Below are 17,749 nucleotides of genomic sequence, written 5' to 3' on the forward strand. Positions count from 1 at the left end.
AACAAATGAATCTTTGAAACCGAGACGTGTGACATACATGTACAGAGAGGTTGTAAATATGTATGTTGGATGTCGATGTAGATACTGTTGGCGCTGCTAGGAGACTACAGCAAAACTGGGTTTGCGTGTACCCAGTCTTACCTACTATACAAAGTTCAGTCAATATAAATTTACTGTCGTAAAGATAGGTTCAGTACAGATACGGTCACGATTAGTTGACTACTGGGTCGTAGCCATATCTTTTGTAAAGACGGCTCGACTACTGAACAACTACTCGTAATACTACCTAGTATCTGTATTGAGTCAATCTTTTATCAATCTGTTATCTCAAAAAGATTTTGTGTTTTTTTTTTGTTTCTATGGTGGCGATGTTATGTGTATTAATTTCACAATAGAACATGAAAGTCTAGTATGGTAACAGTAAGCGTTGGAGATAGTTTTGATTTTCTTTCATTATTTGTGTCGTCCACTTGTCTTCTGACAACCAATATATTTGGTTTTATTGTAGGATTTTGATATAATAATGGTACCTATTTAAACGATCTCTCCCCCAGTAACGCCAATATGTACCGACTTGTAGTTTATATATACAGGCAATGAATTGCCTATAATTTTGTATCTTAGGTATTGCAATTTGGTTGCCTTGTAAAAGCTTAATTAGGGTTCCGCAGACAAGAACGGTAATGCTAGAAGTCCACGGAACCCAGCGTGAAAGACACGCATGTCAAAATTATTTATATCATATAATTTGTGAAATAAACAGATTTGTGGTACTTATTCGTATTTTATTTAATTCCCGTCCACTAGTTGTAAACGCGTCGTAATCGCACAACAAACATACATACTTAAAACTGAAAACCTGATTTTTATAAGTGCTCGACCATGCCTAACTAAGAATTGAGCCACGATAACTACGTTTTTATCTAAAAATGTAGTTGAAAAAATTAAATTGTAATAATGATTGTAACTAGATATATAGTTACCAAAACGTCGAACTACTATCGTCGTTATGTAGTTGGAGTTGATAAACTGTAGTTAGATTACAAAAACAACAGGAATAATAAAACAACACTGATTGCTAGTTAAAATCAGTTTTATTATGATAGCAGACTCCAAAATAATTATCAATCGATGACGGAATACACAGTTCTCATCATGGCATGGCAGTATACAAGATGTCAATAATTAAACAGTTACATTAGTCAGAGAGTCGCTCGTTATACTTGCCATACCTACTATTCTCCAAATAACGTCATTGTTGGATCAATATTGATAACGATACTATGTGCAGTGCATGTTAAATAGACATTTACGAGAAAAAACACTGTCCCAAGTACTTTTATTTGTAGCACTTCAGTAAATGGGTATATAAACAGTGTGACACAGATACATTATGTAAGTACCTATCCTTTGGAAGACACCACAGAATAAGGAAGTTTAACAAAATCCACTGCCGAGTTATTCGTCTTTGAACGTTATTGAAAGTAAACAAATCGTCATTAAAACATGTTGGTATTCTGTGGCAGTTTGAGAAGTCGTATTATATATTGTAAGGAATATAATTTTATCGGAAACATCATAAACATCTAACACTACATGTATTTATTAAGTAAATCTTAAGACAATATCAGTGTAACATTTATTACTTACAGAGAGAAATGGCATCACATCACGTTGATACATATTAATATACATACAAGCAGCATATATAAGACATGACACGGATACATATTTATTGGGCGACTTTACAAACATATAAAGATGTCTTCAAAGTTCTTGAATAATTGTCGAGCAGTGTCCCCCACCCACCTCGCCCACAATACATAAATATAGAAATTCAATATGATATGTAACAATTACATTAGGTATATCATAATTACATCTATTAAAACATTCATTAAGTATGATATTATATTGATATTTTCTACGTTTATATTTATGAAAAACATTGAGACTTTTTTATTGTTTACCTAACTACGTTTAGGCAACTAATATTAAATAATATAACATAATATTTGACTGTATTGAGCTGATTACGACATCCATATAAATGTTCACATAGAATTACTACTAAGTACTTATTTACCTATTGCTTTGAACTTCGAAACATGAAATCTTTTTGTTTATATGTAGAGAAAAGTAAGTATTCCAATAGATTTCCAAATAATTTCGGTGGCATTTTGTACCATGGAATTGGAAACAAATACAAACTACAACAATATTTATTTATATAGAATATACTTATAAATGGACTGTATCTATCCCACATGCAATCATCAGTTACAAGTATTCTCTCCAATAATTTATTACATTTTCGAAGCACGCATTAAAATGAATAGCTAAATCATTTTAAAATGCGTACGTCTCGCAGTATTGACGACCAAATATTGTCTGAAATAAAGGTAGTACGGTACAATAAGTACCTGGATATGTAGGTACTTATAAAGTTTAGATTCTTAATAATAGTACACTAATGCCATGGTATTGAAAAGATCAAGAATAAGTACAATACCTATAGCAATTCCGCTTGGCTAGAATATTCCGCGTAGAGTATAATATAGCCGTTAATTTATGGGTTTTTGTTCTACAAGAGTAACTGCCGTCCTACAGGCACTACGTTTGGAGCTGAAAGATATTCCGTTATACATATAACCGGCTGTATTCCCTTATACAAACGACATTCTTTAAAGCAATAGTAAAATCGGAGGTAATAACGTTGTAAGTAAATTCGTAAGTTAATATTCACACGTTACTGTGCACATACTGTTTGTAATAACTCTTAGATATCTTATAATCTGAATGCTACACGTAACGCACGTTTTATACACGTAGACATTTATTAGACTACTATACGCATGATATCAGCAGTGCCGGCGTTAGGGGGGCGTGATGGGGCGATGGCCCAGGGCGACAAATTCTGGGGGGCGCCGATGCCGCCGCCGATGGAATCCGCAAAAAACTAACACTTGATACTGCTTCCCTCAAGTGGGCGCCACAATAATTTCGCCCGGGGTATCAGTGGCCCTTGCACCGGCACTGGATATCAGTTAATAAAACCTCCCTCAACACTAAACGGATAATATGTTCCGAATTAATACTAACGTGTTTTAACTGCGTTCTACGATCATATAATATTGAAAACACACATAGTACACGTATTAATATCGAGCGCCTCGACACAGAGAAAACATCGAATAGAATAGAATAATTAAATTACACCTTACTATCAAATGGTAAAACGTGTTTCCAAAATGACAAATTTCCTAAATATTATTAGATAATTATCAATGTACGCAATACATATACAAAAGTAGGCTACTGCACTTTTAAAGTACCTACTTTCGTCACATCACAATGAATTCCTTATATTAGTATTCAATATAAGAATGTAAACATCAATTTGCATTATCAAACTAATTCGTTTTCTCAAAATCGATAACATTGAATACGTACCAAAACACCTACGGAACAGTCGTTTTATCAATTCACTTTTCGAAAGAGCCAACAGCTCAAAAATGGTGAGTAGGTACCTACTCCAGCTGTACAATACATATTATAATAATAACATTCAATTTATATCTCCTACAGTCACAATATAACAAGAGGCATTTAGCCACAAAACAAAAACAACAATTTTCAATATCCAACACTTTCAATCCAAAAATATTACGTACCTATTGGTACATAAAGATTAATTTCCATTTATTTACCAATCACTATACATAGATACATAAAATATATCATGTCATTTTCTTGGCAGACTTAAGTCCCAAGTTTATTTACAAATAGATCATAGATAGCACGTTGAAATATAGTCGTTATTATCATGTTCCTACATCTATCAATATAGAACATCAATACTACATATTCTTCATATAACATTTGCTTGCAGCAAAAGTACAAAGTGTATACAATTCAAAATGAAATCAGACGATATGTCGTATATAATTTATAATATATTCATGTTTACAAGAGTTATATCATATACCAATACTTACTTATCTGCACCACTCAATAGTGATTCTCAACACATTTTCATAAACCAGAAAAGTTTTGTAGTAACACTGATTGAGTATATGGAGTGAGTTTTGTAAAGCGGTGCAGATAGATAAACCACCCTGTACTAATCTAACATCAGTGTATGACACGCACGTTATACTTATATCTACAACGATACTCATTCATTAGTAAATATTACGCATCACCGAAAAAATGCACTTACATATCCCATTCAATGAACCGCGATTATCAGTAATTTTAAATACCTACAATAAGTAACCAGTTCAAAGAGGTTTATAAACATTTGTCAAAACGGCCGAACAACTGCATTTTTAGTTAAGACTACACATTACAAAATTACAAGAAGAAAGTGCATTTGCCAAAGAAAGGTAGTGTTCTTAAATATAGTAAAGGTATAAGAAAATATTATGTTTTGTACAAGTCACAGAGATCGATAGATACATTGTTTTGTTCATACCTTATACATATACGTCCTGAATATTAATATGTTCAAGAAAGTTACGTTTGTCGCTAAGATTATTTATAATTTCGGTAATTATTATGTAAACTACCACAGAAATCGTTGTTAAAAAGAGGAATCCTTATTTAGAAGGAATTCTTCTTAAAGGGTATTCAAGCTCTGATTGACAATCTTTGAGCTCATTTAGCAAGTAGATATGCTACTGAAATCATTTAAAGCAAGTAGATATGCTACTGAAATCATTTAAAGTCCTAACATAGATACACAAGTATAGAACGACAATGATTTACCTATTATTTCTCACGACTTCATTTTGCTGAAACAAAATATCGTTATCTAGACACATTAAGATCAAAACATGAACACTTACTTATATAACACATACGATTACCTAAACACGACAGATTCGTATGATAGTTACACCTGTGTATTTCCATATACCGTCTAGCGTCTGTATGTAGCAAATACTCGTATTATAAACACTTTTGCTAGTGTGGTGTACTCATAATATTATTTCTACTACAATCGAGATCATGGATCAAGAAAAAGTTTCACTGAAGTGTATTTACGAATCTTGTTTAAAACTTTATGATTATAGTACCACGCTATCACTACACGAGAATGAATATTGGTTTAAATATCTTGTGACAAACATTATAGAGGTTACGAAGAAATTGAATATGTTACGTATTTAATTCTAAAATCTCTACGTTGTACGTTAACCATATCTGAAACATTAAACATTAAAACTGGCTGACACATTGATACTAAGTACCCTACTCAAAGCATTAACTATAACAGTGAGACCATTTGGTCTAACATCGACCACCAAGACAATCCGTAAAGACATGGAATCGTCCCTGAATACAACAGTATCGCCGCACGGCACTGCTCAGACACGGTTCGCGCTGAACACCCACCATTTCTTTGACAAACGCCTCGTACCATCTTGGGAGACGTAACTTCACCGAGCGTTAGTGTTAGTATTGGAGTCGCTCTCGGGGCCGTCGTGGTACTCGTGGAAGCAGGGCACGATGCAGAGGTTGGTGCGGCACTCGGGGCAGTGGTACTGCGTCTTCCGCCGGAGGATCCTGCCGCACTCGTCCACGGTGTTCCAGCAGAAGTTGCAGCTGAGCGGCGGCCCGGAGCGCACGGCGGGCGTGTGGCTGGCGCGCTGCGTCTGCGACGTGTCGGACGCCGTGGACTCGAACGACGCGGACGCAGACGTGGCCGCCATCGCCGCGCTAGCCGCGCTCGCCGCGCTCGCCGTGCTTGTGGCGCTCGTCGCGGTCGTCGCGCTCGCACTCGTGCTCGTCGAGGACTGTCGCTCGGCAATCGACACCGCCCGGATTAAGAGTGAACCTACTTCTTGTTCCAATCGAGGCTTCCGCGTAAGAGTAGCCTGTAAATTCAGATCACCAACTATTTATGAAACACAATACAAAAGTCTTTATACAATAAATACAAATACATTTGAGTATGGGCTGCCTAGTGCCTCGTCACTATGACCATCTATGACGCGAAACAAATTAGCAACTGAAAACGTCATTGACGTGTCTCTTACCAAAGAACTGCTTTTATGGTACCCACAAAATCAACATTTTTTATACTCTCCACGACAAATCGTCAGCTCAGAAAATTTTTTTCGGTAGCAAAATTCTCAACATCAACTATAATTTTTGTTAGTAGGTATAATATAATACTGGGTGCGAAACAGCAAAATAAAAAGATAGAATTTTATAATTTAGGTATACCTTCGAGGTGTTGTACTGTGGGTAGGATTCGTGTTTCTGCAGCGTGGGCGCAGCTTTGGACACTGCGGGGGTCGGTGGGAGGGGTTCGGACGTCTGCTTGCGAATGTTCTGCTCGTCAGGCACGCGCGACTGTCGCTTGAAGTGCTTGGTCCGCCGTTGCCAACCCATGTCAGAGTTCGCCATGGCTGGAGCTACATCAACATATAAATGTGAAAGTGTGTATGTCTGTATTTCATGGCAAAACGGAGCTACGAATTGACTTGATTTTTTAAATGGAGGTACTCAAAGTGGCAGAAGGCTACTTTTGTCTGCTTCTAACCCCCCCCCCCCTCCCATTTCCCTAAAACGGGGCTCCATACAAACTTCCTTTCCTTCTTACCTTCCTTCCCTTTTTAGCTTTCTACCTTTCAAAGTAACGTAAAAAAATGGTGTTCGGACTATTCATAAAAACATTGCGCATATTGTTTTTATCAAAAATCAGAGATTTTAAAGAAACAATACGAATTTAAGTTAACCGAATATTTATTTTCATGGACTAGCTTCTGCCCGCAGCTTCACACGATTTTAGGAAGTTGGGAAAAATAAAGGAATTTGTGCACGATTTTATTTGTTAGTCACAATTTAATTTAGTTATAAATATTCGTCAGGGTTGGGCAGTATTTAAGTAACTTGTAATTAAAGTACGTAATTGAAATACAATTACGTATTTGGTATTTGTATTTAAATTACTTCCTCAAAATGTAATTTGTATTTCGTATTTCAAATACCTGACGTTGTACGTATTTTGTAATTAGTATTTAATTTACATGAGGCTTCAAAAACATTTATTATTAAAATACATTTAACTTCATTTCGAAAGATCATTAATATTTTCAAAATCCTTTAGAGTGGAAGCAGTTTTGTGAAATATTCAAGTAGGTAAATCACGGAATTACTGAATGCCTACCTACAGAGTGTTCAGGCGTTCTCTCTCTTTTTTTGCATTGCCTCTTTATCAAACATTGAGTTGGATTGCATTCGACGAAGGAAAACATAAAAACTTTTAAACCATGTTCGATGTTGACGATAAGATTACATAGATTGTAATTTATATTTTGTATTTTAATTAAAAATGTGTAAAATACTTACATGCATGCATGCATTATATATTTTTTTTAAATACTTTACTGAAAGATTTTTTCTATTTTAATTAGGTGTGATAAAGTATTTTTTAATTTGTATTTCAATTAACGCAATGCATGTAGGTATTTTGCCCAGCCCTGATATTCGTATAGATTTGTATGGCATTTGACATTTTTTGACTTGTTGTGATATTAACTACCTATTCAAAGAGGTCGACAGCAGTCTAGAGTTCTAGAGAGAAATCCATGAAAAAATATTTTCATTTCACTTGAATTTGTTTTTTTTTTTAAATATACTTATACGTGACTTATAACGTGTTTTAAAATTATCTGCCACGGCTTTAATAGGAGGTAGTGTTGTGTTTGAAGATTACAATAGTGTAAAAATTTCGTACCTGGCCCAGTTAATTCAGTTTAAGAACATAAAGTAAGTAAGTAAACCCCATACAAATAATATAGATAGTATTTTTAATAAATAGTATGGAACTAGAGGGTAGACGAATAAACATTTTCTTAGCGACTGTACTTTGAGGACCGAGTGGAAACTAAAATTTCGCTGATGTAGTCTGGTCAACGAAACTGTCCACAAATTAATTTCTAAACTTTTGATATGGCAATAGCTAGCACCTATTAGTACTAGTCACGTTTAAAAAACTTATACAAATGGTTTAATGACCAGCATGCTTTCCTTGCATTTTATTCATTATAGTTTTGAATTGTATGAATGAGTGCAATAACCAAATATTTTACAGTCTAGTTATTTTTATTATATTGTTACATAATTTGTTATCTTCTGAGGTACGGTACCTAAGTGTGAAAAGTGTGAGAAGAATTCCCGAAACTAACCTATAAGTGACATGATTGAATACAGTAGCTGTATTTTTAGGCGACGATGGAGCATAATTCATTGACATTATTCCATAAAATAAACTTTAAAAGTACCTAATATATATTTAATTTATTAAAAATTTTCGATATCAATATAATATATGTATGCCAATATACATGTATTCGTCTCGAATAATATAAAAATCAAGACCGTTTAAGCAGCCTATAGTTAGTGTTGGCAGTTCTTGATTCTTTAAATTTGCCGCCTTTTTTCTTGGCCAGACTCTAATAAAAATCCACTCTCAGACCCCAGGGGCCGAGATGACACCCTAATTAGCGGCCGAGTGGAAACATAAATTATCGGGGGCCGAGGGTCCGAGAGTGGACTAAATGCTAGGAGTGTCCCATCTTTTTCTTATTCCGTAGGAAACTACTTCTTATTTTCTGAATTTTCTTTATTTTTAGTGCGCTTCTTTCCATTCCATTTTGACAGATGGTCAGTTTATAAAGGGATTTCTTCGTGGGAACCCAGGTTTGATAGCTATAATAATTGTATCAAATAATCAGAATAGGCAGGTATCAAAAATAACTGTCTTCAGGCCGATTGAGTGGTCTGCGTACTTTCAGCGACCAGGATTTCCTTTAATTTATGCTTACACGTCTCTCTACATCTTCGTGCATGTTTTCTTTTCTGTAAGATTATTTTTTCCGTAAGTAATGGTCGACATATTCCAGTTGGGTATTGGTTACGAAGATCGTTGCGTATGGCTTGACATCACTTTAGTTTTGTCTAAATTAATCTTGAGACCAATTATTTCGCGTTCCGTAATGAGTGAATTTGTCATGATTTCCAAGCTTTTACTAGTCACTGCAAAAAGAACGATGTCATCAGCGAATCTTAGGTTACTCAAGTACTTTCCTTGTACTGGTATTCCTATGTTCTCCCTATTTAGTTTTGAAAAAAATATTTTGGAGCTATGAATAGTTTCGGTGAAATTGGGTCTATATGTCCATCACTACGACGTATTGCTATTTTTTTTCTCTACATTCGCAGTCACTGTAGATGTTAGTAAATTAATTAAGTATTATATTTTTTCGGTTAAACCACGTAATTATTTGACGAGGAAGTCGACAACTTTAGCCATACTAGCCAGCATATTCATGAACATTTCGCGGCACACGATGCGGCGACTATCGCGCTGCTGCTGCAAGTTTCTACTTGTAACATTGAAATACAACGGTTCCCGAATTGAGTGGTGTGGTATGCTATCAAATGCTTTGGCATAATCGACAAAACCCAGATATAAGTACTATAGTGTATCAATAATATTATTCGAAGTAAAAGCATGTAAAGAAAGCCCATAAAAATACAAAAGGGTGGGGAAAGATTGAAAGAAATTAAGTACAAAATAATCAAAATTGTTTATTATCTATTTTGGTATAGAACAGTTATTATTAGTGCTAAGCACAAAATTCACAAATTTTGCCAGTAGGTATATGAACAACCTCATTCTTTCGACAATCGTGAACATTGCCTTCGATTACTTCTATTATTTATTTTTAGCTCAGCTTCTGGGTCGGATTTATTATTATTACAAAAATATTGCTTATAAGGCATCGAGTTACATACGAAATATATTGAGAATATTTGCAACATTGTTACTACAAACGTATTAATTGCTATTTTAGTATTGTGGCGTCATGTCCACGACTGTCGACTTTTCTACGATCCACAATCATTTAATATAGTAATATACATTTTAATATTACTGATTATAATTACTATTTCGAAAAACACTGGTACATATAAAAATCACTGTCTCATATGTGGGTGTAGACAGACGCTAAAGAGAAAATAAGATCTAAAATACTTATTCGTTTCAAACTAAACAAATGAATATTGATATATTACATTTTGTGATGTAAAATCATTGTAAATGGTATACGAAGAATAAAATTACGTCATTGTACCTAATGAGAAGTTTCAAAAAAGCTGCATTTTTATTACCGTACGGTACTAATTTAGTTCATGTTAAAGCTATCTTCACAAATGATGTCAAATGTAAATTAAATAACATTGATTCATTGTTTTAATATCTTTTCATTTGAGTACCTACTTTTATAAATAACAAAAGAATGGTGGTATATTTATTAACCTAAAAAATAATACTTAATGAGCGTCTACCACCACCCACACACGAGGTTTGTAACTGAAACCTTTTTGTCTTCTGGTAACACATATTTCGCGGCCAATTACTTGTTGACCAACATAATACTTTAAAATCACCTTGAATGGCACTTAATTAATAAAACAGAGAAATTCAAAATAAATGCGAGAGCAGTTCCTTCTCTATAATCTGAACACTAAACAAAGAGAAAAACAGTAAACAACAATACACCGATACTCCAACACTTACACACAACATAACTTGATCCATTTCTTAACATGGAATCAGTTACCTAGTGATCAATGCTGAGAAGCCTTTGCTCCCTAAAAAGATTAGAAATATATGGCGGTTTATATTTAATGTATAATCACCTAAAACTGCATATCGAATACTGTTTGCATATATACTTATTACGAAAGCCCTAATTCCAGATTATAGAGTTTACTATTCCATTTCTGAGCAGTCTTTCGGGATATTCAGAGCAACATTCAGGGATACATATTCAATTATATACATATTATATTTACAATTTGAATGACCTCTGAAACGAAGCAGCTATGTTGCCAGCCTAAACGAAAAAAATTCTAAATTATTTTAAAAATCAGTCAAAATTATTACAAAAACAGAGATCGCAAACGCCGAAACTGGTTATTATCGTTGTAAATCTAGGCGAATATAAAAATATAATACTCCCTAATTTATATAAAAAAAAAGTAATACTTCTAAATGACGTTAGTAACAAGATCACGAATTGTACTCGCGTGCGGTCTGTCGTCACAAGCAACGCGGCAGCTAACTGCTACATAGTAAACAGTAAACCAATCAAATTGAGCAAAGCGTTAGTACAACAGTAGTATAGTAACATGTATGCGAGCACAAAATTACAAAATAATATAAAATCTACCAATTATGAAAATGTGAGACGGCTGCAAGCCAGTATCATCTTTCTTTATTGGGCGTCTCCTTCATTGGGCAGGATTCATATGGTCATTTCATTAAATCATATAATCAACTAATTACTGTATATCAGGCTCAATCAAACTAAATGTTACTATTGAGAATTCTTAAAAGATCATAATAAAATCACATTCAATATGTATATGGTAACGTGACGTTAGCCTTAATACTACAGTAATGAGGAGTAGGCACAGTCACAGTACCTAAGTATCAATAAGTATATCAATAAGAACATGAACAAATCGTACAACAATGATAAAATAAGCGACAATTTCCGCACGCGAGACAACCTACAAGTTACGTCACTGGCACCGCTTATGCCTAACTAGTAACAGTAACTTACACTATAAATGCATAATGATCTAATACCTAACTATTTTACACGATAGAGATCTCTGGTAATATTGTTCCTGTTCATGCAAGACGAGCTGCCGCACCAGGCGTACCTCGGCGCGTCACACCCACGCTACATGTAACGCAAACATCACGTACAAAAGATATGTGCAATTTTATCAGTCCAACGTAAATACAAAAAAGTTATGAACGTTTTCATGTATTACTATTACTACTGGCATCTCATATCACTGGTTACTATTTTTTATTAAAAATATAATCATAATTCCATATTAATAATTGTATAAATTAAACAAAATCCATTATATAAAATTGGTGTTTCATCAAAATTCGTATAATGTTATACAACCGAAGTGGCGGTGTGTTTCTTTATCTTAAGAAACCTGATAAATAAACAAATAAAAAAGAATAATAAATTCTCCTGGAATATTCATTATAATAAATAGTTGGATGTGCATACTTGCACGAGAAGTACGTATAAAATGTATATTTTGGGTTCTTGATCTATTATTATTGTACCTGCACACTACTGTTGTGTACGCGTGAGGTAGCAAATCATAACATTAAAGGATTACAGCGAAAATTGTAAAAACTTACAGCTACACTAGAAACTTTGATCATCAATCAAGTGATTACGTTTGGCCTAGTGGCTATATATATGTAATTATGTATTTCGTGTAATACGAGTGACCTATCTACGGAGCACATGCGAACACAACCCTACTGAGAACTTCACCCTCCCTATGACTCGCCACGGCCAAGCCACACGTAACAGATATTTCTTTAATATTTGCCGACACACCACCACGCTTTCAAAATAATATGAAAATTACACTATAGGTACTTTGATTTAGGTGACTACTATAATATTATGTGTGTTTTATGAATTCTTATTACATGGTTCAATACATGACTCACGTTGCTTGCATGCTACTACAATGAGACGACAACATCTTTAGCCGATGTGTTTTCCAACAACTTTAGTGATACCAAAAAAGGTAATATCGAGATCTTTTAACAAGACTGTCACTATGTCTTTCAGACACTATTTTGGGAAGTGTAATAGTTATAGATGTGATAGCTCTTTTAGGTATCCTCGAAATTGCATATTTTAATTAAATAGTATTTGTAAAGATCACGCTTTTTATTTATTGAAGACGTGTGCAGTTTCTCTTGCACGCAAGTCGAGCAAAAAAAGCGGCACGGCCGTATCATCCTTTTCTCGAAGCCATTAAAGCCAATGTTAACCGCCTATAACTTCGTTGTGGATAAAACAAGAAGCCTGATTTTTAAATACAAAGTAGGCATTGTAAAAACATCATATATTTAAATTTTAACCATTAGTTTAAGAACTTGCCAGTTTTATTCGAAACTTTGTCACTGACTGACTGTCAAAAGTTTAAGACATTTGTAACAGACATAGAAGCTTTAAAATTGGAATACACTTAGTGTTTAGTACCTACATCAAGGGAAAAATCGAATATTTTGTAAATTCGGTCCCGTTTTTCAGATAAATCAACTGCAACAATAACTTTGTAAACCCATATAAATGTATGGGATTACAAAGTTATTGATGCAGTTACATTTTATTGTTCACTGTACATTATGGATGCATTAAAGTGATTTGATTTGATTAATTTCATCTACAAAAAGAAGTGAAATACCATCAAAAACATCCTGTAAAAAAGCCCAAGTCTCGCCCCTCATCAGTTTTTCTATTATAAAATGTTGTGACAATAATACCAAGTCGGTTATTTTATTTAGTCCCTACTTAAGGGACCTTATATTGTAAGTCTTTATGTAAATTGTTATCATATCAAAAAAATTTACGCTTTAAATAAAATAGATTGACTTGACCATCGCATGGAAAACAAGTATACCTACTTTGGTTGACATTTCTTGTATTATATTGTTTATTTCATGATTACGAATTATGATGGTATATTGCATGATTAAGTCGGATGGCCAAGTCGATCTATTTTATTTAAAACGTATAATAAATGTAATATTAATATGATAACAATTTACATAATAACCAAATACAGAAGCACTCTTAAGTACGGACTATATAAAATAACCAACTTCGTATTACATAGATCTCACAATTTTTTACAGTATAAAAACTGATTAGGGGCGAGACTCGGGCTTTTTTACACGACTGCGCCAGGAGGAGGGTTATGTTTTTCGAGAGTATGTTTACAGGATGTTTTTAACGGTATAATACATTTCCCGATCATGTTCTCAACTGATCATGTTTTATCGATTGTCCTCCTTGAAACGCTATTGAACAAAATCACCCAGACTATCATAAAAATACTTATAAATAGAGGTAGTTATGAATAAACCTGCCACTCAGAACTTACGAACTAAATCTTTGCGTGCCGCTCGATGTCCCACGAACTTGTTAGTCAAAATAGCAGCCCAGTGTTCAAACTATTCACATTACGGTATAACAATTATAGTGTAAAAATAGTTTATAAAATTATCAGCTTTGAATGTAAAAATACAACTGTTAAACAAGTAGTGAGACGCGAGGGCATTGAACTTGCTCACTGGTATACATCACACCCACGACGACCCATCTCGAGCAACTACAACGTTACCGTGGCACTTGGCTACGCTTGGCGAGTATCGATACCTACTAACACTACACTAACAGTGGTGCGCTTGCTTAGTACGCGTCAATTTACTTAATTAAAACTAGTCGAATCACCGTCATATCCACACAACTAGCTGCAAAAATATGTTTTGATATGAACTAATACATCGATACACACCCGTACCGTTACGCCAACTAATTCAAAGTACCGTAGGTTATCATTATTAATATTATTGCAAGAATAATGACGAACTTATTGAAACTGTGTCTCCAGTGTTGCAACCAAAGCGGGAGTTACATAACAATAAATTCGCTATCACATTCGATCCGACGACTACACATAACACTACGGTTGTGCACTATATTAATTGTAAAAAACACTGGTTTACCGAACAGTTTATAACTTACGGTCCTATTGAGATCTACAAGATATAATTTTTTTTCCATGGCAATTCTACGGCTGTGGCGCTCACCTTATAAGGGCCATGAAGAACGTGTGATGCATCAATTCATTAATTTATATAGTAAGATGGAGTACTATTTATTACTAAGTTTCGGGGCACAACAGTTATTGTATAAAATATGATTTATTTTTTCGTTATAATAGTTTCATGCAGTTATTTATGATCCATCAAACCATGTCGAATTTGAGCGTGTGTCGTCATTACACCAAAAAAATGTGTATATATCCATTCGAAAATAAAAAACATTGCTTTTATTTTATTGCCAATTAATACTACGACACACCTCAGTCACAATACTGTTAACTTACAAATGTACCAGGCCATTCTGTAAGTCAGTTAGACATTCCAATATATGCAGCAGTATTTACTCGATGCAACTGTTTCAATTTCGCAAGGTATATGAAGTATGAACTGTAAGTAAAGACTTGTAAGCCCACAGCCAAACCGATAGTAAGTACGTTACGTGTTCGGACTAATATTTACAACGCGAGATGCATGTACAAGTGCTCATAGCGCGGCGGCGCGAAGGCGGCATGCGGGGGCGAAGGCGCCATGTAGGGCTGGTGGTGCCCGTAGTCTGCGCCTTGCCACTCGTGTCACAACGAGTACGACTCGTCCGCTGACACGCCGCAGGCCGCGTTCTATTGCATTGAGTTGAAGTTCACTCCCAGAATGTTGAGAGGCGAGTTGTGAGCCACGCCCTGCAATGGAAACCCGTGCGCGGCGTTGGACTCGATGAATCCAGGCGGCACCTGATGTTGCGGGCACACCAGTGCCATCTGTTGCTCCGGTAGTTGTTGCTCCTCTTTATGCTCGGGCGGTGGCGTTGTATGCTCACGCTTGATCCTGCTTTTAATACTTGGCCTGTTATTCGGGTATCCTTTTTTCTTATACTCGAGCCATAAGGTCCTATTGTTAACGCCGAACATACGAGCCGCCTTACAGAATCCTATTCCTCCGAAACGCACAGCCTCTAAAGCCCTCTGGAAGTTCTCTTCAGATTGGGGGTTGGTAGTTCGTCGTCGCTTGGGGGTGGGCGTAGGATTGGGTTCCTGTGCGGCTTGCACGTCAACGCAGGAGGGTCCGGGCGAGGGGCCGGCCACGCCGAGGCTCTGGCCGTAGTTGATGTCGCCGTCCATGTGCGGGTTGATCACATTATTGATGTACATGCCGGGGTCCTGCTGCAACGCGCCAGCTCCTAAGCACGCGTTCGTGTACCGCGGATACGAATGCTCCATCATAGTCCATTGGCCTCCTGGGAAGAGAGATAAATGTACGTATTTTAATAAAACTCTCTAGATATAGTATAATATTTCTGAGTTAAAGTTTAAACAAACGGTTTCTCATTGATCTCCCTTCCCTGGAAAGTAAAACGTCGCCCAGTAATGTAACGATTACAAATACGGTGGGCTTCCTTTATTATGCTTTATGTATATTTTTAAATAGAGACATTGTGTTCTCTTTTTATTGGCTATGAGTTAATATACACCAATTTTGTTTGTTTATCTTTATTGGTTAGGAGCTTAATTGTAATTTGTTTTGTTTAGTAAAATGTACCAGTGGACTTGCACAGGTGTGTTGAGGCAGGGTCCACGTGGCACAGGTAGTAATCACTATCTACGTATAGCACGGTGCATGCGCGAAGAACATACATAAAGCATAGAGTAAGAAGCAGATGATGATTGTTACGGTTTAGAGATGAATGAGAAACGGATGATGTTTAATACTTTTATTTTGTGAGATATTAGTGCTTGATGTCTCCTTCATAAAATATATTTCTATATTTTAGCACCTCTGTTAAGTTTGGTACAATATACAATGTGATAGGGGTGAGACTTCTAACCCCCTTCGACCCCCGACTTTTGTCGATAAAATTAGATGTAGTACTCAGCCTTAACGGGTTAGAAGTTAGAATTCAATTGGATAATTTGATTATATTAATAATTTGGTTATATGCTTGAAAAAATATTTTATGTCTGACGGCTCTGGGATGTTACTCTAATAGGGTGCCTCCACACTGCCTTTTTGTCAGTTTTCAAACATTCGTATAGGTACTTATTTCAAAATTGACTGCACTATTGGTGCGATGGCTGGGCAACCGGCTGCCAACGCAGTAACGTGTAGCGGGTTCGATTCCCGCACGGAGCAACTTTTTGTGTGATCCACAAATTGTTGTTTCGAGTCTGGGTGTCATGAGTATGTGAACTTGTATGTTTGTAAACGCACCCACGACACAGGAGAAAATCCTAGTGGGGGCTACGTTTTAAAAAAAACAAAAATAATCCTTTCTACAGGCATTGTGAGAGCACCATTATGTTTTAAAAGGTATAGTAATACAGAGACTATTTACTTTTTTACAGAGGTGCTAGTAGAAAAAAGAATAAGAAAGGGCATAATAAGCTCAGTACATGTGTCTAGACAGATTATGACAGCGAGAACGCATTGATTTTGTAAAATAAACGATCGTTTATCCGCAGTTTTCTTGGGTATTGTTGGAACTAGGCGATCATTTCATAAACGTATAATTTTAATTTACAATCGTAATTTTCAACAGTCCAGTAATATGTACTGAAGTTACAGACCATCTTATCATGCTGTACTTTCTGCTTTACGGTGATAACAATAAAGCTGAAAATTGTAAGTTGACGGAGTTAGAAGGGCTACGGACGAGTTCTATGGAGATTTCGCTAACAACGTACAAGTAACCTAACATTAATAAACATTGGAAATATTTGATAAAACAGACATCTAATAGATATTAGGACATTTGGACAACATTAAAAGCTACAACGGACCACATTTACTATTTTAAAAAAATGAACAATAAAAGGTAAACATGTAGAACATAAAATGAAGAAACATGAATGGCAGAGTCGATGTGTGATAGCGATATATGCAGTGGAAAGTTACGGGATGGTAATAAAAGGTATCTGACATCTCACGGTTACAAGGTGTTCATCCATGTGTTGCAAAGCTCTTGTGTAGGTACACACAATACTGAATGAGCTATCGATTTTTCACTCA

At 35.4% G+C, this 17,749-nt stretch overlaps 1 protein-coding gene across 9 annotated transcripts in view; it reads right to left on the bottom strand.

Moving 5' to 3' along the window:
• Positions 1-1,075: 1,075 nt before the first annotated feature.
• The window catches only part of LOC118271992 (longitudinals lacking protein, isoforms H/M/V), a 39,823-nt gene continuing 23,149 nt past the window's right edge, over positions 1,076-17,749 (bottom strand). For 5 of the 9 annotated variants that reach the window (XM_035588758.2, XM_035588477.2, XM_035588689.2 and 2 more), the window contains 2 exons: positions 6,235-6,425; positions 1,076-5,882 (listed from right to left, as the gene is read on the bottom strand). In XM_035588758.2, the coding sequence (XP_035444651.1) occupies positions 5,445-5,882; positions 6,235-6,425 (629 nt within the window). In that variant the 3' untranslated portion in view covers positions 1,076-5,444. Of the gene's footprint in view, positions 5,883-6,234; positions 6,426-9,586; positions 15,981-17,749 lie in introns of those variants that run through there. The other 4 variants (XM_035588938.2, XM_035588613.2, XM_035588849.2 and 1 more) reach the window with 1 other exon arrangement.

This window comes from Spodoptera frugiperda, chromosome 25 (assembly GCF_023101765.2).
Source record: "Spodoptera frugiperda isolate SF20-4 chromosome 25, AGI-APGP_CSIRO_Sfru_2.0, whole genome shotgun sequence".
NCBI classification, from domain to species: Eukaryota; Metazoa; Arthropoda; class Insecta; order Lepidoptera; family Noctuidae; genus Spodoptera; species Spodoptera frugiperda.